The 26,543-nt window shown below is 37.8% G+C and overlaps 1 protein-coding gene across 22 annotated transcripts in view; it reads left to right on the forward strand.

Annotated features, from left to right (window-relative positions):
• The window catches only part of LOC137063022 (calcium/calmodulin-dependent protein kinase type II subunit beta), a 96,572-nt gene that overhangs the window by 34,771 nt on the left and 35,258 nt on the right, over positions 1-26,543 (forward strand). For 6 of the 22 annotated variants that reach the window (XM_067434023.1, XM_067434009.1, XM_067434004.1 and 3 more), the window contains exons 6-14: positions 2,773-2,845; positions 8,259-8,361; positions 8,521-8,604; positions 10,538-10,632; positions 10,711-10,833; positions 11,093-11,176; positions 11,264-11,306; positions 18,381-18,473; positions 23,574-23,611. In XM_067434023.1, the coding sequence (XP_067290124.1) occupies positions 2,773-2,845; positions 8,259-8,361; positions 8,521-8,604; positions 10,538-10,632; positions 10,711-10,833; positions 11,093-11,176; positions 11,264-11,306; positions 18,381-18,473; positions 23,574-23,611 (736 nt within the window). The remainder of the gene's footprint in view (positions 1-2,772; positions 2,846-8,258; positions 8,362-8,520; positions 8,605-10,537; positions 10,633-10,710; positions 10,834-11,092; positions 11,177-11,263; positions 11,307-18,380; positions 18,474-23,573; positions 23,612-26,543) is intronic. The other 16 variants (XM_067434014.1, XM_067434022.1, XM_067434020.1 and 13 more) reach the window with 5 other exon arrangements.

Genomic DNA, 26,543 nt, shown 5'->3' on the forward strand with positions numbered 1-26,543 from the left:
GTTGAACTCTTTTATCTCGAAAGTTCAAGGAAAATTGGATTTTATACGCTATAACTCCTTTAAAGAGATCCCATTTGTGATTTTTCTTGCAGAATCTTTTTACCTTAAATTAGTGAACCGAACAGTGTTAGCCTTGGGGCTCTACAGCTGCACGCCTGTGAGCCAAATCCTGCCATCAGTCATTTTTATTGTCTTCCAATTGATATTGATGAAATTGCTGTGCGACCAGAGATGAGTTCGGCACTCGGTCTCATTTGGAGCAGAGTTAGAGGTTCAGTCTATAGTTCAGTCATGTGCATCATTTTTGATTGTGTCTGATATGATAAATGTCTCATTCAGTAAAGAGACACTGATGGTGAAAAACGTACCCTCAAAGAAAGTGACAGAGAAGTGAGTTGAACAGATGTGGTTCATTTCATCATCAGATCAAGTTATAATGAAATTTAATTATCTGCTGAAGGATCTGAGAATTGCACTTGATCTAGTCTAATTTAGTGATGGATGGATGGATGGATAGATTTTAATTTTATTTTTTTTCGTGTCTGGAGTCGGACGTTATTTACAGTTGAAGGGCTAAAAATTACCACCCTCAGAATAATTTTCATCTGGATATTTTGCCCCCCAAAAGAAGGCAGTTGAGAAGTCCTAGTGTAGAAGAACCAGAAAATGGTTTTGAATGTTCCAGTTTTACAACATGTACACACACACACACACACACACACACACACACACACACACACACACACACACACACACACACACACACACACACACACACACACACACACACTCACACACTCACTCTCAGTAAATCAGCAGCACACGCCTACACAGGCTGACTCACGCCGTCCACCTCCCTCTCCTCACACACCGGTACATTTCCTCAAGCTCTATCTCGCCAGTCAACTGCCAAAAAACACTCCAGTCCACTGCAGCGCCAGAGCCTTTCAGGGCCACCTGCCAGACTTACCTCTCTTTTTTCAATTCTTTCCCGTCTCAGTCTTTCTCTTTCACCTTCTCTCCATCTCTCCTGATGCTCGCTCTCGTCGTGGGTGGTGAGATCGTCTCACCATGACTGAGAGCAGTTTTAAGTGTGTAGTGTTCCACTTCCTGTGTCAGTAAAACAGGTTTCTGTACGCAGGAAAAGCATCATGTCTGCTGTTTCAAAAGACGTAGATGCAGGTTAACACGTCTAGAGTAGAGAAAGAGCCTTAAGTTCATCCGTAAGTGTCAGAAAACTCTGATGCCAAGGGTCTCTGTTTTAGTTGACAGTGGTTGTCTTCTAAAAAGTTGATTTTAGTTATGTGCAATTTTTTATGTATTTGAACACTAACCCTTCAGTTTTCTTTGCAGATAAGATAAATCCAAGGGTGAATCTCCCAAAAATGTATTCTGAAATCAAAATATGGAATTAATTAGCAAAACTTGAGCCCTTTGATTACAATACAAATCTGGGATAAAAAGTGCTTAACCAGCAGGAAAATGTCTCAACAATTGTTAGGACTGTTATTTTAAATGTTATTTATTTTATTTATTTGTTTGGTTTATTTATTTAAAATATAGTAATTATAATAATAATAATAAATAATTTGTTAGATATGATTATTTATTTATAATAAATATAATATAAATTAATTAAATAAACAACAATTAAAATATTTATTATATATAAATATTTTTTATTTGTATTTATTTATGTATTTAAAATATATTAATACACATTATTTATAACATATTCTAATTATAAAATAAACTTTTGTTTTATTAAAAATATTTTGAAAATAAATAATACTAAATCATTTGTAAAATACCATAAACAGCAATACAATATAATATTTAAACAAACAAATAAAAACATAGGATATTTTAGGATATTAGACGTTAGGATATTTTTTGTAATTATTTATTAAAAATATTATTTAAAAAAAAATTAGAAATAATAATAAACATTATTTATAACATATTCTAATTATAAAAGAAACTATTATTTTTTGTTATATATTCTTAATATTTTGAAAATAAATAATATAAAAATTATTTGTAAAATAGATTATTTATAATACAGCCTATTATTTATTTATATATACATATAATACAAATACATTTAATAAACATCAATAAAAGGTATTTATGATAGATAAATAAATAATTAACTATTTTAATAATTTTATTTTTAATTGTATTTGTTTTTGTTTTTATGTATTAGAAATATAATAAAAATAACAATTTATAAAATATTAATTATTTGTTTGTTTTTATTTATTTAAAATATATATTTTACTATAAATTTTATAAAGAATTAATAAAAAAATCTTTATTTATAATTACAAATAAATTAAACGAACAACAATACAATTTAATAAGTAAACAAATAAGTAACCCTTTAAGAATTGTATTTTCTATTCTATTTGTTTTTATTTATTTAAAATATAATGAAAAATAAATGTATTATAATAATAATAAAAATAAAAATAAGGGAAATGACAATAAAATGTATGAATAAATAAATAAATAAAATTGGATTTGTGGGGGAAATGTGAACTGGACATGTTGTAGGCAAATTAATCCTGTAGATAAGTCTTTGCGACACTTTTTACAAGCTTTACAAGAAAGAGGGAGTCACTTAAAGTATTTTATTATGTTTGAGGAAGAATATGTGTTGTTACATTATCAGTAGCTCATTGTAATCGGCCTGCATTTCCTGCCTGTGCCTGTGCACGAGAGAATGGCATTGCTCAAACTAACATGCGCCCCCCTGGTGTTTGCATGCAGTCACTGCATCCAGCAGATCCTGGAGGCGGTGCTTCATTGCCATCAAATGGGCGTGGTGCACCGAGATCTCAAGGTGAGTGACAGGTGATTTGTCTGTCTGTGTGTGTGTATTTTGCATGTTTTAATATCCAAATGTGTCGTGTATGCTGTACGATTATGTGATTCGGATGGTTTGGCCTAATACTCAGGATCTGATTTAGCATGGGTGTCTGCTGTTGCGTGCATGATGTCTCTGTCTTGCTTAACTTCAGATTGTGCTTGTATGTTATATAAAAAAAATTGTGTTCTTTTTTTCATGTAAATTTAAATGCAATTTGTTTGAAGACTTCAAATAAGTTGACTCGGGACTACAACGGGATACATTCACTGGCAGTAAATCATTTACAGTGTGATTAAGATTGTCTATTAATAAAATCGACCGGGTCAGTTTTGATTTCATGTTGCTTCTCTTTCTAATTCTGCTTTAGTTTAGAAGTTGCTTTTTTATATTGTGAATAATCAGGTTATGCGAATCTCAGTCTGGATGCGGGCCAGTGTTGTTTCCCCGGATGCTCCTCAAGGTCATTGAGTACATCACACCATCCTACAGATCTTCAACAAGAACGCATTTTAAACCATGAGCCCGAAACATCGAGATGCCATCTGAGCTCCCCGAATAGCTCCAGCAGATGGCAACGGCGGATGAGCGTCAGAACAGAGTCCGTCCGTCTCTTTTTAATACGGCATCTGTAGCGGGAGAAAGAAAGAGAGCAAAGATTGAGACTAAATAAGTTTCCCATGATGCTTTGCTCCTCTGGACCCAATTTCCCACCTGGCTCAACTTCCACCAGAGCAGAGAGAACGTAACCTACTTAATAACAGCACACACACTCACTCTCACGCTGAACATTGTGTGGAGGTGTGAATGTGTGTGTTAAGTGGGATGATGTATTATTAACCGATCCGTCTAAGTGAGTGACATTGGTTACGTGACAAACTGTATGAGCAGTTCCACATGAAATTAAATTGGACCCTATTGGACATCTTGATAGCTTTTGTTAAATGTCCTGTGTAGATATTTATGGAGGTACGTTGCTGTTCAAAAGTTTGGGGTCAGTTAAGTCTTTTTGATAGAATTCTTTTGCTCAAGAAAACTGCCTAAAATGCAGTGAAATGTTATTACAATTTAAAGTAAAAACTGCTTTACATTATAATATTGATTAAATGTAATGTTTTCCTGTGATCAAAGCTGAATTTTCAGCATCATTACTCCAGTCTTCAGTGTCACATGATCCTTCAGAAATCATTCTAATATGCATTTCTGATTATTATTAGTTGAAAACAGTTGTTCTGCTTAATTTTTTTGTGGAAGCGGTAATCTTTTTTTCTTTGAATAAAAAGTTTAAAAGAACGGCATTCATTTTAAAATATATATCTTTTTGTAACAAATATCTTTAGTTTTGATCAATTTTATGCATCCTTGCTGAATAAAAGTATTACTTTTTTTCTTTCTATCTTACTGACTCCAAACTTTTGAATGGTAGTGTGCATATTTATACTATGTACAGATTTTAAGTTCAACATGAAATCAAATCAACCCTATTTCGTTCTCAATGTTCTATGTAAAATTCAAAGGAGCAGTGTGTGAATTTTAGCAGCATCTAGTGGTGAGGTTGTGAACTGCAACCGCTCACCCCTCCCTTTCAAAGCACATAGAGAAGCTATGGTGGCCGACACAGGACAAAATGTTGCCGTCTGAGAGAGCAGAGAGCGACTAGCGCTCTGTAGAGCAGTTTGTCCGTTTAGGGCTACTGTAGAAACATGTCAGCGCAAAATGAAGACTTCACTGTAAGGGGAACCATGGTGGATAAAGATAAAAAATGGCTCATTCTAAGGTAATAACAACACAACAGTGCATTAGTAAGGGGTTTATACCCTACTGAAAACATAGCTATGTTATGTAATAGATATTACATTTCTGTCAATAGATAAATACTACACACTGCACCTTTAAATATCTATGGAAGTAAACTGTTGTGCGAAACTAAGCTAATTTTCCTGAAATCTTTATGTAACACCAGTGGGATCACAGAGGGTCCGTCCTGTCAGTCAAATCGACTGTGTTAAGCTAAAGATAATCCAGTCAGGTCTCAGAGGAAGCTGCTGTGAGGAACACTGGGATAGAGTGACCGTAAAGAGCAGCCTTAAAGATAACGTTCAGAAAGAACAGATACAGCTTTCTCACCTTTCCACCTGAAAGAGCCCTTTATACTGTCAAGATATAGTCACTCATAGCCATGTTTCTAAAGCTTTTTAAGAAAATAAATGTGAAAATATTACTATACAACTTTAATTAAATAAAATCATCAGGGAGTCAAAGTTTCTACATTACTAGTGATAATATAACAAAAGTTTGCACACACACAAGTGTGTAAAATCACTTGCAGAACAAATGCTAGCATTGCTTAGCAGAGTTTTTCAACCATTTTGACTCAAAGGCCCCTCGTATTTCAAGAATAGTATACACACACACACAGAGGACACTTTATCGGGTTAATCTTATCGGCTAGTACTGGGTTGGGCTCCCTTTTTTTCTACAGAGCTGCTTTACTTCTTCGTGGCACAGATTCAACAAGATGCTAGAAACATTCCTTAGAGATGTTGCTTCATATCGTCATGATAGCCTCACAGAGTTGCTGCAGATTTGTCGGCTGCACATCCATGATGTGAATCTCCCATTACAGCACATCCAAAATCTGATCTACTGGATGGAGCCATTAAGCCATTTGAGTTTAGTGAACTCATTGCCATGTTCAGCAAACCAGTTGAGATGATTTTAGATTTGTCACATGGCGTGTTATCCTGCTGGAAGTAGCCATCAGAAGATGGGCGCACTGATCGTAAAGGGATGGACATGATCAGCAACAATTACCCAGGCTGTGGTGTTTAAAAGATGTTCAATTGGTACCCAAAATGTGCCAAGAAAATATACCTCACCCCGTTACACCGCCAGCAGCCTGAAGCATTGATACAAGGGAGGATGAATCCATGCTTTCATGTTGTTTATGCCAAATTCTGACCGGCGTGTCTTCTGCTGGTGTAGTCCATCTGCTTCAAGGATGGACGTGTTGTGTGTTCCGAGTCTGCACCTCAGTTGTAATGAGAGATTATTTGAGTTACTGTTGCCTTTCTATCAGCTGATCTAGTCTGGCTGTTCTGCTCTGACCTCTGGCATCAACAAGGCATTTTTGCACACAGAACTGGATATTTTCTGTTTTTCAGACCCTTCTCTGTAAAGGCTAGAGATGGTTGTATATGAAAATCTTAGAGCAGCCCATCTGACACCAACAAGCATGCCATGTTCAAAGTCTTTAAAATCACCTTTCTTCCCCATTCTAATGCTCGGTTTGACTTCAGCTGATCATCTTGACACATTACTAATATTGTGTTAGTCCCCCTTTTGCTGCCAAACCAGCCCTGATCCCTGAAGGTGTGCTGTGGTATCTGGAACCAAAATGTTAGCAGCAGATCCTTTTAGTCCTATAAGTTCTGAGGTGGGGCCTCCATGGATCGAACTTGTTTGTTCAGCACATCCCACAGATGTGGCCAAGTCAACACCTCAAACTTGTTGTGCTCCTCAAGACATTTCTGAACCAATTTTGCTTTGTGGCAGGGTGCATTATCCTGCTGAAAGAGGTCACAGCCACCAGGGAATACCGTTTCTATGGTCTGCAACAATGCTAATGTAGGTGGTACGTGTCAAAGTAACATCCACATGGATGTCAAGACCCAAGGTTTCTTTCCATAGTGCATCCTGGTTCCATGTGTTCCCCAGGTAAGCAACGCACACGCGCAAATGGCCATCTATGTGTAAAAGAAAACTGATTTTTCAGACCAGGCCACCTTCTTCAAATTGCTTCATGGTCCAGTTCTGATGCTCACGTGCCACTGTTGGTGCTTTCGTGGGTGGGCAGGGGTCAGCATGTGCACTCTGACTGGTCTGAAGCTATGCAGCCCCATACGCAACAAACTGTGAAGCCCTGTGTATTCTGACACCTTTCTATCAGAACCAGCATTAACTTCTCGCACAGTTTGAACTCCAGTAGCTCGTCTGTTTGATTGGACCACACGGGCCAGCCTTTGCTCCTCACGTGCATCACTGAGCCTTGGCCGCCCATGACCCTGTCGCCGGTTCACCACTGTTCTTTCCTTGGATCATTTTTGATAGAGACTGACCACTGCAGACTGGGAACACCCCACAAGAGCTGCAGTTTTGGAGATGCTCTGACCCAGTCGTCGAGCCATCACAATTTGACAAACACACTCAAATCCTTACGCTCATGCTTTTCCTGCTTCTAACACATCAATTTTAAGGGACAAAATGTTCACTTGCTCCCTAATATAGCCCACCCACTAACAGGTGCTGTGATGAAGAGATAATCAGTGTTATTAACTTCACCTGTCAGAGGTCATAATGTTATGCCTAATCGGTGTATATTGTATGGTATGTATGTGTGTGTGTATATATTTGTGTGTATGTATGTATGTATGTATGTGTATGTGTGTGTGTGTGTATATATATATATATATGTGTGTGTGTGTGTGTGTGTGTGTGTGTGTGTGTGTATATATATATATATATATATATATATATACACACACACACACATACACATTATTATTTATTAAATATTTTACTAAAAAATAGCAGCTTCTATGTGCTAAAATACTTTAAAGCTTTAGATAACTAAAAATAATTATATGAATAAATATTAACATTTACTATAGACATTTCCATGATTTCTTAAGACTTTATACATTTTCATTACTTTTCTAGGACTAGATATCACACTTTTTTTTACCTTTTCTCATATATCCAGGTTTTTCAAGACCAGGGGAGCCCTGGTTCTTAAATAAAAATGGTAGTTGTTAAGGGAACAATTTAAAATAAGAAATATGATGTCAGTTTACATCTTTGTTTCTAGCTGTTTTCTAAAGCTGGTTTTGTCTCATTTAAAACAATTTAAAGCCATCTGCTGAGGCCCCCAGTGGGCCCCGGCTCCCTGGTTGAGAACATTTCATTTATTTGCAGTCTCATTTACTGATCATCAGGATCATTTATTTGCAGTCTGTTCGTTAGGAGATGTCTTTGTTGACAGTGAGTGTATGAGTGTGAACTTTTGTAAATTAAGGTCAAAAGTCATAGATATCGAGTAGGAAGATCTCATAGTATTTCAAACGGAAAGCAGTACTACAACACTGGGAATTTTATAATTAATCATGATTTATAAAACAACAAAAAAAACAAAGTAGAAATCAATATGAAAATGAGCTTGTAGTGAACTCTACAGGTGACCGATCATTGCACTGCAGTGCTTATATTTTGGGAGCTGATGCTGTACTCGCGCACAGCTGTGGTTGTATGTTATGTGTTAAGTGTTAAAAGGTGACGTGTATCAGATTTTGGTTCAGCAGTAATATGAGTGCGCCCCTGATCTCCCCCTCAGCCGGAAAACCTGCTCTTGGCCAGTAAATGCAAGAACGCCGCCGTCAAGTTGGCCGACTTTGGCCTGGCCATTGAAGTACAAGGGGACCAGCAGGCCTGGTTTGGTATGTGGTCACTTTAAACTGTTGTGCATTATTTGTTTAATATTTTGCTATTTCCACGCACACTCTGATACCCAGTTTTCTCAAACATCCAGACAGCATTGAGATGGAAAGAGTCTGTATGTTGCATTTTTAGACGTGTTTTTTTACTTTCGCATGCAGGCTTTGCTGGAACGCCAGGTTACCTTTCCCCAGAAGTGCTACGAAAAGAGGCTTATGGGAAACCTGTGGACATTTGGGCATGTGGTGAGTCACACGCTTCCTCCCAGTAGAGTTCTTTGCATCTATTTCCATCTTCTTTCTCTCTCGCTGGCTCTCGACACCCCGCACATATTCAGACGCATCAGCTCTCAGATGTGGAGAGCTCTTTCCGGCAGGTGTTGTCAAGAGGCTGTTGCCAGGCACCGCTTTTACCACCGTCGTGTTTCACGTCCACTTTCTCTAGAGTATCTCTAGTTGAGCGGTTTAATTACTTAGCATATCAGTATGTGGGATGGTGTTTTTATGTCTGCGGTTGGAATATTCGGATTCATTTCAACTAAGTGGTTCATTAGGACAGTTCACATATCAATGAAGTGATTCACAGATTCACAGTCATTCTCAAAATGTAACGTGCTTGTTTGTTGTCACAAATGAGTTAATTTAAACTGTTTACCAATCTTGAACATTTTATATTACATGCCTCTATATAAGTAAACAGTTTTTATATATTTGAATTAGAATTATATTCAACATAGAAACAGTAGTAATATATTTGTATTATTTTTCAATTAAAATAATACAAATATATTACATAAAAAAGTTTAAAAAAAGTAAATTATACATTTTTTAAAAACTTTAATGTAATATATTTGAACTATTCTAAATATGTAAATGTTATAAATTATATTAATAACATAAATTATATCATAAAATAAAATTGTGTGTGTGAATGTATGTATGTATATGTGTATATATATATATATATATATATATATATATATATATATATATATATATATATATATATATATAATATATAGAGAGAGAGAGAGCGAGAGAGCGAGAGAGCTCTAGAAAAAATTAAGAGACCACTCAGTTTCAGTGTGAGGCGATTACAGATCAAATCTTGCACCTCCCTATCTGCTCTCACGCAAATCGGGCTCGCCCCGATCATATCAAACATGTTTGATATTTATCGGGATGAGCAAGATTGTAATAACGTCAGTACTGTCACAATAGCCAATAGGAAACAAGTCTACGACGAGACGGACATTTCGAAATGGCGACCGCGAGTTGAGTTGCCGTAGTTTGCTCTAACGTTAGCGGTAAACATTCTAGCACACTAGTGTGACTTAGCGTTCGTGCTGGGTTCACCTAAAATACTCAGAAAAAAGAAAACAATAAACGACAGTCGTCTGAACGTTTCTTCACTTTATTCTCGGTCATACGCATAATAACCAGCCTGAAAAACCTGCTACACTCCAGTACAATAAGTGCGCATGCTCTACCTCTACACGGCAAGCCCCGAGGGGAAAAATACATTGCAAACACACACACACAACAAGCGCCAGAACGACAGGATCAAATAAGGTCAATAAAATTACCTCCATTTTTCGCTGAAGAACTGACAATCCAAGTTGAGCCCGTCTCCCCAACCATTTTCTAATCCACACTGGTTTATTCTTACACTTTTTGTTTTTTTCCACAACAAATGATCATTATTGATACAGCAATCATGTTACAGTAGGCTGATCCATTTTGTTTTCACGCTTACGATCTGCTGCGTAGATCACGTGACGCACTTTCTCTGGCACGATCATAATCTTAATAATATTTTGTAGTGTGTGATGCTCCTCGATTTTCATATCTTGTAGTGTGAGCATGTTTAAGATTTGAGTTAAGAAAATCTGCAAAGATTCTCCTGAAGTGTGTGCTGCAACCAGATTTTACAATCTGTAGTGTGAGCCAGGCATAACTGAAATTATTACAATATAAAAATATTAGAAACACATACATGTTTTAAATGGTGATTAATTGTAGAAAAGAATGTGCGATTGATTAGTTACATTTTTTCAATCGATTGACAGCACTACGTCTAATATCTTGTATATTTAATATTATATGATATATTCTATGATAGAATTTAAAGAATTGCAACAAATCTGGTAGAAGTGAAATGTCTGTAATGTCATTGCAGGAGTCATCCTTTATATTCTGCTGGTGGGGTATCCTCCATTTTGGGATGAAGACCAGCACAAGCTTTACCAACAGATCAAAGCCGGGGCTTATGATGTGAGTCCCCTTTTGGTTTCTATCATACAGTACAGCTTGTGGAGTCAAAACATAACCATGTTCCTATGTTTCCTGTAGTTTCCCTCGCCAGAATGGGACACGGTTACCCCTGAAGCAAAAAACCTCATCAATCAGATGTTGACCATCAATCCAGCCAAGAGAATCACAGCGCAAGAGGCCCTTAAACACCCATGGGTCTGCGTGAGTATAACCGGCCACTGACCAGCACAAAATACCAACACACACCGGATTACATATGCTTGAAGTCATCATGACGCTCATATTACTTGTGGTATGTTTCAAAATGAAACAAAATGTTGAGGCTTTTGCCGTAATATTATCCATTCATAACAATACCCAGAATGTGTGCAATGCAAATAGGATAAGTTTCAGTTACGGTTTAACTTTAATTCCACCTCCCCAATTTGAATCAATAAACCGATTCCTCTGTTTCCCACAGCAACGCTCCACCGTGGCGTCCATGATGCACAGACAGGAAACAGTCGAGTGCCTGAAGAAGTTCAACGCAAGAAGAAAACTCAAGGTCTGCTGATATCTCAAAGTCATTATACCTTCATCTGTATATGGCAACATTCCTCTGTTTACCTTACGGTCTCTTTCTCACGTCTAGGGTGCGATTTTGACCACCATGCTGGTGTCGCGCAATTTCTCTGGTAAGTTCACATCAAGCTAAATCACTCAGTTAAATCACTTGAGCAACTGTTTCGTAGACATTGTGCCAAGACAAAACCTACATCACTCGACCAACCCGGATGTGCTAGATAAACTAATTGACTTCTCGAGTAGAGGAATTAAAAATACAAATCATTAAATGAATCAGATCATTCTAAAAGTCTCAACACAAAATCTTATTTTAGAATTATTTATATACTATTTTTAATTAGCATTTCCTTTTATATTATCACTTTTAACTTTGAGTAATTTATGTGCTTCTCGTTATTTAATTTAGCTTTAATTTATTTTTATTTCAGTTTAAGTGTTAGTAATTTTAGTACTTTAATTAGTAATTTAGTTAGTTCTAATTGTTGCCACGGCAGCATTTCTAAATTTTCCCTCTAATATTTATATTTTATTTTAGCTTTTTTGCCTCAAAAAATTTCCAATAGTTTTAGATGGCATCAACACTGACTCTTAAGGGAATAGTTCACCCTAAAATGAAAATTGACTTTTTTTCATATGATGCAAATGAATGATGACTAGCAGCTCCAATCGTTACAAAACATAAAATTAATCCATGCCATTATGTGTGCTATATTTCATGTCTTCTGAAGGCAAGTGATAGCTTTTTGTAAACTTTTTTCCATATCACTTGTGTTTGTGTATCTAGAATGTGACTTTACACATTCATATAGTGGCTTTTATTTCTGGACAAGTAAAAGGGAGCTTTTATTATGCTTTCTGTAAGGTCATCACCATTCACTTTTGTCGTGTGAAAAAGAGCAGCAGCATAAATTCTGTCTGACGTCTTCTTTGCGTAATGGAGGAAAGAAAATCAGTCAGTTTGGAATGACATTAGGGTGAGCAAATGATGACAGAGTTGTCATTTTTGGGTGTACTATCCCTTTAAATGATCTATTTAAATATTTATGCTATTAAAAAATCCTGCCTTGTGGTTTGAAGCATCAGACACTTCAGTACAAAAGGACATCTCGCAGCTAAGGGAGCGATACGCAGTTTCCTATCCGACTGTTTGATTTCGCGAGCAGCTGGACGTTCAGAGCCGGGCCGTGTCCTGACAGATTGATTCAGAGACGTGTGGTTCTGTAGGAAGTGCGTGGCGTTTTGTGAGCAGCGGGCCACGTATTTTGGATGTTTGTGGCTATGCCAAATGCTGGCGTTTATAATAACATGTGATTTATATCTGCTGTAATGAAGCATCTGCTCTCTCACATCCCAACACACACACACACACACACACACACACACACACACACACTCTCTTTCACTCGCTCTCACTTCAACAGCAGGCTGGTGGGCGGAAGCAACAGTGTTCCTGTTTGAGGAGCGTTTTAGATGGCCTCTCTCTCTTTCTTGCTCTCTCCATCACCCGTCCTCTCTCTGCTCTCATTACTGTAATTACCTCATCCCGCGGGGTGACTCAGTGCTAGAGGAGGCGTGGGAGTGTCCGAGCGTCTCTCCACGCACTTGCCCTCATATGTCATTCCCTTATCCTTTATTCAGCCTCTGTTCACTTTCTCTTTTTTTCAAAGGGTACATTTGATTTTTTTCCTTTTAAAGTTCAGTTTTAATTTAGTCAAGGTTTCTTGCACCTGAAACAGTAATTAATTTTTTTCTTCCTTTTTTATTATGGTATGAAACATTTTAATCATAAAAATCATAATAAATACATCTGTTTTGGCTATTTCATATTTTCATATTTCATAAAAAAGTAGGAAAAAATTGTAGAGAAATTGGCCAAGATTAAATAAGAAAAATGCGGATTGCGCATTTGTATTAGAGCTGGAAAAACGATTAAACATGAAACATGGAAAGCATCAGTTTGAGGCACAATTCATTTTCTGCTGAAGATTAAAAGATAATTATGAAAAATATCAGGAGTTTAAATTAAGCCGGAGGAAAAACTGCATCTGCCATGAAAGCTTGAGAAGGCAGCTGAATGGCTGTATTAATGCAAGTGAATCGACTAAATGTATTTAATTAATAATTTAAATAGGTTCACAAAGAAGCTTAAAAGAAAACACATTTAAGTTTAGCAGTTTTAAAGGAAGTGTATGTAAGATTGTGGCCAAAACTGGTACTGCAGTCACTTTCAAAGGACTGTAGAGCGGTGTATCCCTCTCCCTCTCCCCTATGACTCGAGGTTGCCAGATAGGCTGCAGGATCCAGCAGGAACGTTTGTAGCTGCAACTGTGGTAACTAGAGCAGATCTGGCAACCCGGGTGCCGAAACACTACTGACTTCATGATTGGTTGATAGGTGGAGGGCGGAGCTTCAGGCCAAAACACAACATGTCAACATCAACATCAATTGAGGGCTGCAACAACAACTTTTAAATGACAATATCCTGGCCGCACTACTGTTGTCAGTGATATAAGTATTTGAAATTAACATGATTTCTTAATGTCTAGTGACATATCAGGGCCACTTTATGATCAATTGAAATACATTTCTTACATACAGTTTCTTTATCTATATTTAGCAGCTTTATATCCTAAAGCTTATTATTTATATGTATGCCTTGATATTCATAAATACATCTGTTTTGGCTATTTCATATTTCATAAAAAAGAAGGAAAAAATAGTAGAGAAATTGGCCAAGATTAAATAAGAAAAATGCGGATTGTGCATTTAAAAAATGTAAACAATAAATAAATAAATTTTATATATATATATATATATATATATATATATATATATATATATATATATATATATATATATATATATATATATATATATATATATATATATATATATAATATAATGATTGGATTGTCAGTCTTTTTGACTGAATCAGTAAAAGAACCAGCTCATAAAAAGTAATTGGTTCATGAATTGGACTGGACTGTCTGTACGGTACGCTTGTTTGAACAGATTAGATTGCATATTGATTGGATTCAGAAGAAAAAGTAAAATCATGCTTTTTGTGATGTAGCTCTTTTTAATCTCTTGTTTACCTCCTCTCTGTCACTTATTTCCCTCTGTTTCTACTCCTTTTTCACAACATCGAAACGCCAACCCTCAAATAAATGCCTTGCCGTGGCGTAGATCAGCGCTGATAGGAGAAAGTGGCTCCCTGTGGAGAGCTTGACATGAAAATGAGCCCTTTCTTTATTCCAGAATGACAGGGGAAACCTTATTATTTGATTACTACTGTAATGGACTTTCAGAATCCCTCTCTGGTTGCAGACAGCAGCCTGTTTCCAGCGAACTCTCTCCATGCTAACAGACTCTACCCTTTAGTTTCTCTCTCAATGTCTACGGCAATGGTTCTCAACTGGTGGGCCGTGACCTAAAAATGTATCTTAACTACTAACATCAAAGGCCGTATGTCTGAGGTATTTTGGTGTAAAATTGTCTGACGCTTGGCACTATAAATGTTTTCCGTAAACTCTGGGTTTGGTCGTATAATTAACTGCAGTGCAAGTGTCTGAAAATGTGATATCTGCAGCGAACAACCACTCTGCAATCACATGAAACATGGAAAGCATCAGTTTGAGGCACAATTCATTTTCTGCTGAAGATTAAAAGATAATTATGAAAAATATCAGGAGTTTAAATTAAGCCGGAGGAAAAACTGCATCTGCCATGAAAGCTTGAGAAGGCAGCTGAATGGCTGTATTAATGCAAGTGAATCGACTAAATGTATTTAATTAATAATTTATATAGGTTCACAAAGAAGCTTAAAAGAAAACACATTTAAGTTTAGCAGTTTTAAAGGAAGTGTATGTAAGATTGTGGCCAAAACTGGTACTGCAATCACTTTCAAAGGACTGTAGAGCGGTGTATCCCTCTCCCTCTCCCCTATGACTCAAGGTTGCCAGATAGGCTGCAGGATCCAGCAGGAACGTTTGTAGCTGCAACTGTGGTAACTAGAGCAGATCTGGCAACCGGGATGCTGAAACACTACTGACTCCGTGATTGGTCGATAGGTGGAGGGCGGAGCTTCAGGCCAAAACACAACATGTCAACATCAACATCAGTTGAGGGCTGCAATAATAACTTAAACGACAATATCCTGGCCGCACTACTGTTGTCAGTGATATAAGTATTTGAAATTAACTTGATTTCTTAATGTCTAGTGACATATCAGGGCCACTTTATGATTAATTGAAATACATTTCTTACATACAGTTCTATATTTAGCAGCTTTATATCCTAAAGCTTGTTATTTATATGTATGCCTTGATATTCATTTTAATTAAAAGTTGAATATTAATTGTCAAAATATATTTGCTATATTGCATGAGATATATGCCACTTTGCTCACAATCTCTTACCCATAGGGGTGTAAGTAGAATTGTTTCTGTTCACGATTCATAGGTGGATTTAGGAACAATTTTAGCAAATTTTTGCTAAATGAATCTTTGCGAAAAGATTAGTTTCACAGTGAAATTCAATTCTTCGATTAATGCTTTGATTTAATTTCTTTTCATGTGCATTCATAGTGGGGGTGGGTAATGTGGCCAAAAACGCTTAATCTCACTATAGCAATATATATTGTCATAATTATTTTTGCTGTAAGGTCGTTACTTTAAATGCCAATTCTTGATACCAGTTTCGATACCGTAGCAAAAGCTAATACTAGCCTCTTGTATAAGTAAAAAACTTTCAATTAAAGGCAATTATTAGAGTAAACCAGTAACAGTTAGTAACAATATAAGAACAAATGACAAACAATATGGCAAATAAATACAGCAGAGGATATGGCAATGTCCTATTGGATGATATTTGATATGCCCAATATATTTAAAAAAAAAATACTTTTTACATCTAACAGTAGTAATCAAATGAGAAATTTATTAAAGTAATAAGCGTAAAATAAATAAATAAATGTCACTGTATTTAAAGGAACACGCCGATTTTTGGGGCTTTAGCTTATGCACCGTATCCCCCAGAGTTTGATACGTTTTCCTATTTACATGTTGTGATGTGTATAGTTACATCGTGTACTAAGACTGATGGAAAATGAAAAGTTGTGATTTTCTAGGAACACCTGTTCAATTTCTCATTAATGCAGTTATCTAATCAACCAATCACATGACAGCTGCTTCAATGCATTTAGGGGTGTGGTCCTGGTCAAGACAATCTCCTAAATGGTAAATGGACTGCATTTATATAGCGCCTTTATCCAAAGCGCTTTACATTTTTGCCTCACATTCACCCATTCATACACCGACGGCGATGTCAGCCATGCAAGGCGCCATCCAGCTCATCGGGAGCATGCTGGGGTTAGGTGTCTTGCTCATGGACACTTCGACACTTGGTCAGGTGGAACCGGGGATCGAACCACCAACCTTTCGGTTTGTAGACAATCTACATGAACCACTGAGCCACTGCCGCCCCCTCAGCAATCTCCTGATCTCCAAACTGAATGTCAGAATGGGAAAGAAAGGTGATTTAAGCAATTTTGAGCGTGACATGGTTATTGGTGCCAGACGGGCCGGTCTGAGTATTTCACAATCTGCTCAGTTACTGGGATTTTCACGCACAACCATTTCAAGGGTTTACAAAGAATGGTGTGAAAAAGGAAAAACACCCAGTCTGCGGCAGTCCTGTGGGCGAAAATGCCTTGTTGATGCTAAAGGTCAGAGGAGAATGAGCCGACTGATTCAAGCTGATAGAAGAGCAACTTTGACTGAAATAACCACTCGTTACAACTGAGGTATGCAGCAAAGCATTTGTGAAGCCACAACACGCACAACCTTGAGATGGATGGGATACAACAGCAGAAGACCCCACCGATTACCACTCATCTTCACTACAAATAGGAAAAAGAGGCTACAATTTGCACAAGCTCACCAAAATTGGACAGTTGAAGACTGGAAAAATGTTGCCTGGTCTAATGAGTCTCAATTTCTGTTGAGACATTCAGATGGTAGTCAGATTCTAGCGTAAACAGAATGAGAGCATGGATCCAGCATGCCTTGTTACCACCGTGCAGGCTGGTGGTGGTGGTGTAATGGTGTGGGGGATGTTTTCTTGGCACACTTTAGGCCCCTTAGTGCCAATCGGGCATCGTTTAAATGCCACGGCCTACCTGAGCATTGTTTCTGACCATGTCCATCCCTTTATGACCACCATGTACCCATCCTCTGATGGCTACGTCCAGCAGGATAATGCACCATGTCACAAAGATCCAATCATTTCAAATTGGTTTCTTGAACATGACAATGAGTTCACTGTACTAAAATGGCCCCCACAGTCACCAGATCTTAACCCAATAGAGCATCTTTGGGATGTGGTGGAACGGGAGCTTTGTGCCCTGGATTTGCATCCCACAAATCTCCATCAACTGCAAGATGCTATTCTATCAATATGGGCCAACATTTCTAAAGAAAGCTTTCAGCAGCTTGTTGAATCAATGCCACATAGAATTAAGGCAGTTCTGAAGCCGAAAGAGGGTTAAGCACAGCATTAGTATGGTGTTCCTAATAATCCTTTAGGAGAGTGTATATGTACGGCAGTAAAGTTCCTTGATCCTTGCGTTATTTTATCACTTATTGAGCAATTGGCTAGATGGAGCCGTTTACTTCCAGTCTTTGTACTAAGCTAGGCTAGCAGTGTTTGAGTCAGACAGAGTTATGGCAGGCACAAAGATGAGAATGGTGTGTATGGACTTATCTAACTCTGGGGGATACAGTGAATAAGCTGAAGTCCCCAAAAAGTCGCCGTGTTCTGTTATGCTTGAATTGATCCTTTTTAATACTAAAAACGTCATTCAGTCAAGGCCATGAACCTCCTTTAATATTTACTGTATATATTTTAAAATATTGAATAATACTTCACAGTCATAATTAATTTAAATTTTAGCATTTTAAATCAATTATTAACTAAAACAAGCTATTCACAATTCAAAAATGCATGTTTCATGATCGATTCATATGCATCCGAATGGTTAGTAATCAGTACATCGAGAAAACAAGTGAATCGCTTTAATAACTTTTGAGCTCTACGCATTATTGATTCTGTATTGGCACAACCAGTTGAGAAGCAGTGGTCTATGGCACGATGGGCATATGTGTGTGTCTGTGTGTGTCTGGCAGTGGGCAGGCAGACCACGGCTCCCTCCTCAGTCTCTGTGGCCGCCGCTGCAGCCGCCGCTGCTGCAGGTACCACCGCCGGTCTGGTGGAACAAGGTAGCCCTCGCCCCCTCACGTCACATGAACCTCACATCCCTCCCACTCACCCATCCATCCATCTATCTATCCTCTCTGCTTCATGTTCTCCTTCTCATGATTCATATTCAGCATGGAGCTTGGAGCATGTCACGGTTGCAGCGGTCTCATGTTCAGCACTGTGGACGCCGCTGGCTGACTTTTGGGAATGGCCATTAGATCTCTCTTTATTCCTTAATTTTTCTCTCTTTGTCCTCTCCATCTCTCTCTTTTGCAGGCTTCATGAAACCCCGTTCACACTGACTGTGATTGCATCGCTGTAGGTCACCTCGTGTAGTTGTATTGTTGATCGTAGTGGGCGTTCGTACAGCCCTCGTGCGTAACCAGCCATTGTTTGGAAAAAATCTCATCACAAATGGAGCAGCTGAAAATTTGAGTTCAGGAGAGGAACGTTTTTTAATTGCAGCAGTGAATAATGCATCATATCATGAACAAGATGCATGATTATAAATGCATGAAACGGGATCGTTTAGAATGCACACAGTTTCTGACACAGTTTTATATTAGATCAACTGGTAGAGAAAGATACTTGCAAAGCCAAATTCATGGTTCAGTTTCCAGGCAATGCATCTATTTATAACATGTATAGTGTTGCTAAAGGATTTTTTTTCAAATGCTGTTGTAACTTTGAACCTTTTATTCATTGAAGAATCTTGAAAAATTCTTGAGCATTAAATCATAATATTAGAATGATTTCTGAAGGATCATGTGACACTGAAGACTGGAGTAATGATGCTGAAAATACAGCTTGATCACAGGAATAAATTGCATTTTAAAATATATTAAAATAGAAAAGCTATTTTCATTTTTTTTTTTTTTAAGTCATATTACAGTTTTTACTGTATTTTGATCCAATAAATGCAGCCTTGGGGAGCATAAGAGACTTACCAACCCCAGACTTTTGAACATTAGTGTACCTGAAATTGTTTTGGATAAATTTGACATTTGCCAAATGCATTTGGATCATATAGAACAGAGTAAAGTCACTCCTATTAGTGGTTGCTGCTCTGTTTGCTTAAAGTAAAAAAATATATATATACCTTTTAATATACCTTTCATATACCTATTTTTGCGTCACTAAACATGCCCAGAATTTCAGATTATTTGTTGCTACAAATCACTATCAGTGTGAACAGCCCACAAAATCATCTCTCTTTTTCTCTTCCCTGCTGGAAAAGCCTAGCCAGTCATGTTGTTTTTCGCATTTTTTTTTTTTTGTTTGTTTTTTTTGTGTGTTGCTATTTGCTGATTTAAAATGGTTTACCAGGTCTAAACAACTTGGCCAAGATGGTCTACCAGATCAAAACCACTACCTACTAATCATCTAGACCAGCATATGTTAAGCTTAGACCAACATATTTCCACATACCCAGACTTTTAATTATTTGCATCATCGTCTTGTTTAAGCTGGACTTTCATTGTTTCTTTCCTCACATGTTCACATGTCTGAATAGAAGTGAATGGAATACAAAGTCTAGTGTGACTGCAGATTCAGATAGAAAAGACCATCTGACTGACATGTAAAGTAACCGACCATAGCTCATTTTGTTTTAATGTGTTGTTTATGTACAGGAATTTCTGACATCGCGAATGCCTAAAAATAGATTTAACTGGTTTAAGCTGGATTTTCCAACAAGGTCCATCTTTCTCTTCTTCTTTTTTTTCACTTTCTCTCACTCCCTCCACTTGCTCCATCCATCCATTCGCTGATCTGTCATCCCTCAGTCGTGTCCTGCCTCTTTTTCTTCTTCCCTTGGGTTTCTTTTGTGTGTCAGATCTCTTGATTATAGGTTTCTCTCTCTTTCTCTTGCCTGCCTGCTGATGACTGAACGTTGCACGCGAGCACACGCATGTCTTGTGATGCAGGAGAAGCCTGATGTGATCTGATCCGAGTGCATGTGTCTCAAACCTGTGTTCGGGAAAGGGGGTTCAATGTCCTTTCAGCATTAAATTCTAGGAATGTTTGCAACACTTTGACTCTTGGCTGATTCCAACATCTATGCAACAACTGCTGTTGATTACTACATTTATTTTTGTACATGCGTATGTACTATGTACATTTTCACAGAGCCCCTAAAGCAGGGCTCATCAAATCATGTCCTGGAGGGTCACTGCCCTGCAGAGTTTAGCTCCTCCAACCCTAATCAAACACACCTGAACAAGCTAATCAAGGGCTACAGAGTTGCAGGTAGGTGAGTTTAGTCAGGGTTTGAGCAGGACCAGATTTGAGGAACCCCGCCCTAAAGAGACATGGTGATGGGAAAAAAATGAGATGGGAGAAAAAAGTTTAAAGTTGCAAAAGTTTTGCGAGGGGAAGGCAAAGTTTCTTGGGGGAACAAACATTTTGCAAGGAAATCAAAGTTTCTAAGTGAAATGCAAAGTTTCTTGGGAACGCAAACATTTTGCGAGAGAACGTAAAGTTTCAGGGGAATCCAAAGTTTCTTGGGGAAGCGTAAAGTTTCTCAGGAGAGCGCAAAGTTTCGCGGGGGAGCGCAAAGTTTCTCAGGAGAGAGCAATGTTTCTCGGGGGGGCGCAAAGTTTTTGGGTGGAAACAAACGTTTTGCAAGGGAATGCAACGTTTCTCAGGGAACAAACATTTTGCGAGGGAACCCTAAGTTTCATGAAGAAACATTTTGCTAGAGAACGTAAAGTTTCAGGGGATTGCAACATTTCTCGGGGAGCACAACGTTTCTCGGGGGAACAAACATTTTGCGAGGGAGCGTAAAGTTTCGAGGGAATGCAAAGTTTTTTGAGGGAACACCAATGTTTCTTAGGGGAGCGCAAAGCTTCCCGGGGGAACACGAAGTTTCTCGGGTGAGCACATCGTTTCTCAGGGGAGTGTAAAGTTTCTCTGAGTAATGCAAAAGTTTCTTGGGGGAACAAAAGCATTTACATATTTTTTTACATTACCAAGTCTCTTTATGGGCTGCTTTTTTAAGGGTTTTTTTTATAGATTTTTTGGCCTGAAAGTATATTTCTGCAATCGTGTTTTGCAATCATTTATTCACATTGAGCGAGAATTTTTTTTTTTTTTTTTTTGTAAAGTCAACAGCTGCAGATACAATCCATAGATATTATATTGAAATTAAACTGGAATATGTGGTGCATTTTAAAACATAATAATACTTTGTGGTCCGTTTATATTTGGACAACACAACTGGTTTACTCATAGTGCATTGCTTAATAATTCCTAGCAGTCAGAATTATACATTTTGATAATTTTTATCTGTTTTGTAGAGTCTTTTTTCCCCCACAGATGCCCATCTCTGCGTCTCTACTCCACATCTTTTCTGTTTTTGTGTGTGTGTGTGTTAGAGGTTTAGGGTGAATCGGGTTTGTTGCCACCTCTAGGTGTCACTGCAATTGTGCCATTTAGGGAAAGGCTTGATAATGGCACAACATGGCAAAGATAATGATTTGAAAATAATACCAAAGATGGAAAATAAACCTTTTTTATATGGCAGTTAAGAAACACACATTTGAACCCCCTGCCCTCGTCCAGACAAACACACTCCCGTACTGATCTTTCTCTCTTAATCTATTCTTTCTTAATCTCTCCCTCTCTCCATTCCTCTCTGCCTCTAACATTTGTGTCAAGGTAAGATTCTCTCTCTTTTTCTCTCTCTCTCAACCCTCCCCACCGTGCAACACCTTCCTCTTATCTGCACGGATTAATAGAGTCAGTCGACGTTAGCTCTATAGAAACGCTAAGAATATTTCTTTCTATCTTGTCAAGGCAGCAAGTTCCAACAAGTTCATATAGGATTTACCGGCTCCATTTCATTTGATTTCATTTTAGTGATGTGAAGTTGTCAATGGCAGTTTTTATTAACTTTGACAAACTTCAACATTCTCACTTGTGGCAGGAAAACAGCATTTTATGGTAACGGGTGTTTACCACCTCATGAACCATATATTTGAACGTATCATGCTTTAAATGCTGTGCGTGTGAGTGTGTGTGCGCGTGTGTGCGCGTGTGCGTGTGTGTGTGTGTTTATTTAGCTGTATTTTGGGGGTAAAACTGTCCCTGAAGTGAACTTAATTTGACAGCAAACCTTTGGGAGCTTATTACAAGGATTACAAGGAAGAAAAGAGTGAATAATACACATTACCATTCAAATGTTCTGGATCTTTATGTTGTTTGTTGTAATTTTATTTAGCGAGGGTGCATTAAATTGATAAAAAGTGGTAGTAAAATCTATTTCAAAGAACTACTGGTGACAATGTCTTGTTTTCCACAAAAATATGAAGCAGTACAACTGTTTTCATCATTGATTATAAGAAGTCGGCGGCATATTAGAATGATTTCTGAAGGATCGTGTGACGCTTTGGTAATGATGCTAAAAAATCAGCTTTGATCACAGGAATAAATTGCATTTTATAAAATATTAAAATATAAAATATATATTTTAAATTATAATAATATTTCATAGTATTATTCTTGTACTGCATTTTTGATCAAATGAATGCAGCCTTGGTGAGCATAGGAGACTTCTTTTAAAACATTACACAAATCTTACCAACCCCAAGCTTTTGAACGGTAATGTAAATGTTTTTTGGAAGAAAATGGAAGAGCATTTTATTTTAGGGGTTGAATTAGAGCTTAGGTTAGTTTTACTCTGCAAAAATGTTTGTATATAGTTTATAAGCAGACGTCTATACTATATTTATCTAGATATATAGTGTGTGTGTGTTTGCACTCTTCTGCATGTGCACCAGCGCATCCCCTTGCGTGTGCATGGCAGTCACCAACCCTCACTCCTCGCCGGGATGTTTCGATCACATCGCGTGATTAATTCTACAAGGTTTCCCTCTGGTTCCCACCGTGCATTCACTAACACGCAGCACACTTCTGCCCGTGATGCGTGTGTGTACGTGCGCTCCTCATGTAATGTTTCAGCCGCCTTTAATCCTCTGGATGTGGGACGGGGGGGATTTCCCCAGCTGCCTTGGACAGTTATGTGACATGTTTGGCCGAGCACCATTAGCGCTCCGGTAATGTTGACTGTTGCTCCCATCCCAGCGTGCTGATGTTTGCGCTTCCTCTCTCCCCATCTACAGCAGCCAAGAGCCTGCTCAACAAGAAGGCCGACGTCAAGGTAAGACCCCATTTACTCCACTTCTCCTCTTCCCTTTTTCATCCCCTTTTCTCTTTCTGCTCACATTCCCCAAGTTTCCCGTAGAGGAGGGATCCTTAACGTTTCATGTCTGTTAAGTGGTGGAAGTTTTGATGTGGCGTCCACTGCGTGTCTGAAGCAGATCTGTGTGTTTGCGTTCGCAGTGTCTGTCTTCATGTTGTGTGTGTGTGTGTCTCTTCTACAAGATTAGATTCAAGTGTTCTTCAAGCTGGACACTGAGGTAGTGTTGGGTGGTATAATAATCTTATTTCATAATATAAATGATATTAAGTCAGTGTCAAACTACATATTACAACTAAGCAATTTTTTCCAGAATTTCAGTTAAAAAAAATTTATGAATTACATAACCACATACTAATGCCTATTTTGGATAATTCACTGAATACAATGGTTTACAGATAATCTAATTCTGTAATCTAATTTGATGGACGGGAAGCGAGAGATTTTGCATAATGAATGATAAATCTGGTGAGACAGCTTTACTTTTGTGAATTTTTAACAATTCAAATGGTAATAAATATAAATATGATTGGATGAGCCGCAAGGTGTAAAATGGCCTTTGTACAAACATCTTGTGAAGTTGCAACCAGCGTTATTTTAGTTTATTAATATTTTGAATTAACTCTTATTTTTATATTTTCATTGTTTATTTTAGTTTGTTTTAGTGACTTTATTTTGTGCTTTTGCCATTCTTATTTGTTTTTTAAAATATTTAGTGTTCATTTATTTCATTCATTTATTTAATTTTAGTACAACTTAAACTTTTTTTCAGTAAATTGCCAAGGCAACATTTCCAAATTTCATTTATTTGTTTTTTTAATTATTACATTATTTATTATTACTAATATATTACTTATATTACTAATACATTTATTAGTATTAATTCAGTTAAAGGAACACAGCAACATGCCATAACTCTGTCTGACGCACACACCGCTAGCCTAGCTTAGCACAAAGAAATTTTCCTTTTTACAAGTTGTGATGCAGGCGCAATGATATTACACAGACTATACACATCACAACATGCAAATAGGAAAATGTTGGCGTTATTTTGTCACTTATTGAGCAGTAGGCTAGATTGAGCCGTTTAACCTCCAGTCTTTGTGCTAAGCTAGGCTAGCGGTGTGTGCTTAAAACAGAGTTATGGCACACACAGAGATGAGAATGTGGACTTATCTAACTGTGGAGGATATGGAGAATAAACTAAAGTCCCAAAAAGTTGGCGTGTTCCCTTAATAGCTAAGGCATTAAAAAAAAAAAAATTAAGTGCGTGTTTTTAATAATAAAGCTGAATTTAAAATAATTTAAATGGTAAATTTAGTTATAATTAATTAAATAACCTACACTAATACATGTCTGATTTTTTAAAAATTGCGTCATGGACATACTGCAGTAGAAACTATGTAGCAACTTTACCAGTGGATCTGTTTTTGCCGTCGCACAGTAAACACGGTCATACTGCCCAGCCCAAGTAAAAGCTTGTTTTTTCACTGACTTCTGCATCTGATCTCGGTATATGGCTCCATCTAGCCTACTGTGACTCAATAAGTGACAAAATAACGCAAGGATCAAGGAACTTTACTGCCGTACATATACACTTACCTAAAGGATTATTAGGAACCCCATACTAATACTGTGCTTAACCCTCTTTCGGCTTCAGAACTGCCTTAATTCTACGTGGCATTGATTCATCAAGGTGCTGAAAGCATTCTTTAGAAATGTTAGCCCATATTGATATCCTCTATTAGGTTGAGATCTGGTGACTGTGGGGGCCATTTTAGAACTCATTGTCATGTTCAAGAAACCAATTTGAAATGATTTGAGCTTTGTGACATGGTGCATTATTCTGCTGGAAGTAGCCATCAGAGAATGGGTACATGGTGGTCATAAAGGGATGGACATGATCCGAAACAATGCTCAGGTAGGCCGTGGCTTTTAAATGATGCCCAATCGGCACTAAAGAGCCTAAAGTGTGCCAAGAAAACATCCCCCACACCATTACACCACCCCCACCAGCTTGCTCAGTGGTAACAAGGCATGATGGATCCATGTTCTCATTCTGTTTACGCTAGAATCTGACTACCATCTGAATGTCTCAATAGAAATCGAGACTCATTAGACCAGGCAACATTTTTCCAGTCTTCAACTGTCCAATTTTGGTGAGCTTGTGCAAATTGTAGCCTCTTTTTCCTATTTGTAGTGAAGATGAGTGGTATCCAGTGGGGTCTTCTGCTGTTGTATCCCATCCATCTCAAGGTTGTGCGTGTTGTGGCTTCACAAATGCTTTGCTGCATACCTCAGTTGTAACGAGTGGTTATTTCAGTCAACGTTGCTCTTCTATCAGCTTGAATCAGTCGGCTCATTCTCCTCTGACCTCCAGCATCAACAAAGCATTTGCGCCCCCAGGACTGCCGCAGACTGGATGTTTTTCCTTTTTCACACCATTCTTTGTAAACCCTAGAAATGGTTGTGCGTGAAAATCCGAGTAACTGAGCAGATTGTGAAATACTCAGACCAACCCGTCTAGCACCAATAACCATGCCACGCTCAAAATTGCTTAAATCACCCTTCTTTCCCATTCTGACATTCAGTTTGGAGATCAGGAGATTGTCTTGACCAGGACCACACCCCTAAATGCATTGAAGCAGCTGCCATGTGATTGGTTGATTAGATAACTGCATTAATGAGAAATTGAACAGGTGTTCCTAATAATCCTTTAGGTGAGTGTATATTTCACCCATTAAGCCTCAGTCATTGTTTAAATTGTTCCTCGATCAGCATCAGTTCTATTAAAAGCATTCCAGAACTTTTTGTGGCCTGTTGTGCGTCAAACTGCATCAGGTGAACGCGCACAGATGTTGACCTCTGACCCGTAATGAGCTGTTAGAGAGAG

This window comes from Pseudorasbora parva, chromosome 23, assembly GCF_024679245.1.
Source record: "Pseudorasbora parva isolate DD20220531a chromosome 23, ASM2467924v1, whole genome shotgun sequence".
Classification (NCBI taxonomy): Eukaryota; Metazoa; Chordata; class Actinopteri; order Cypriniformes; family Gobionidae; genus Pseudorasbora; species Pseudorasbora parva.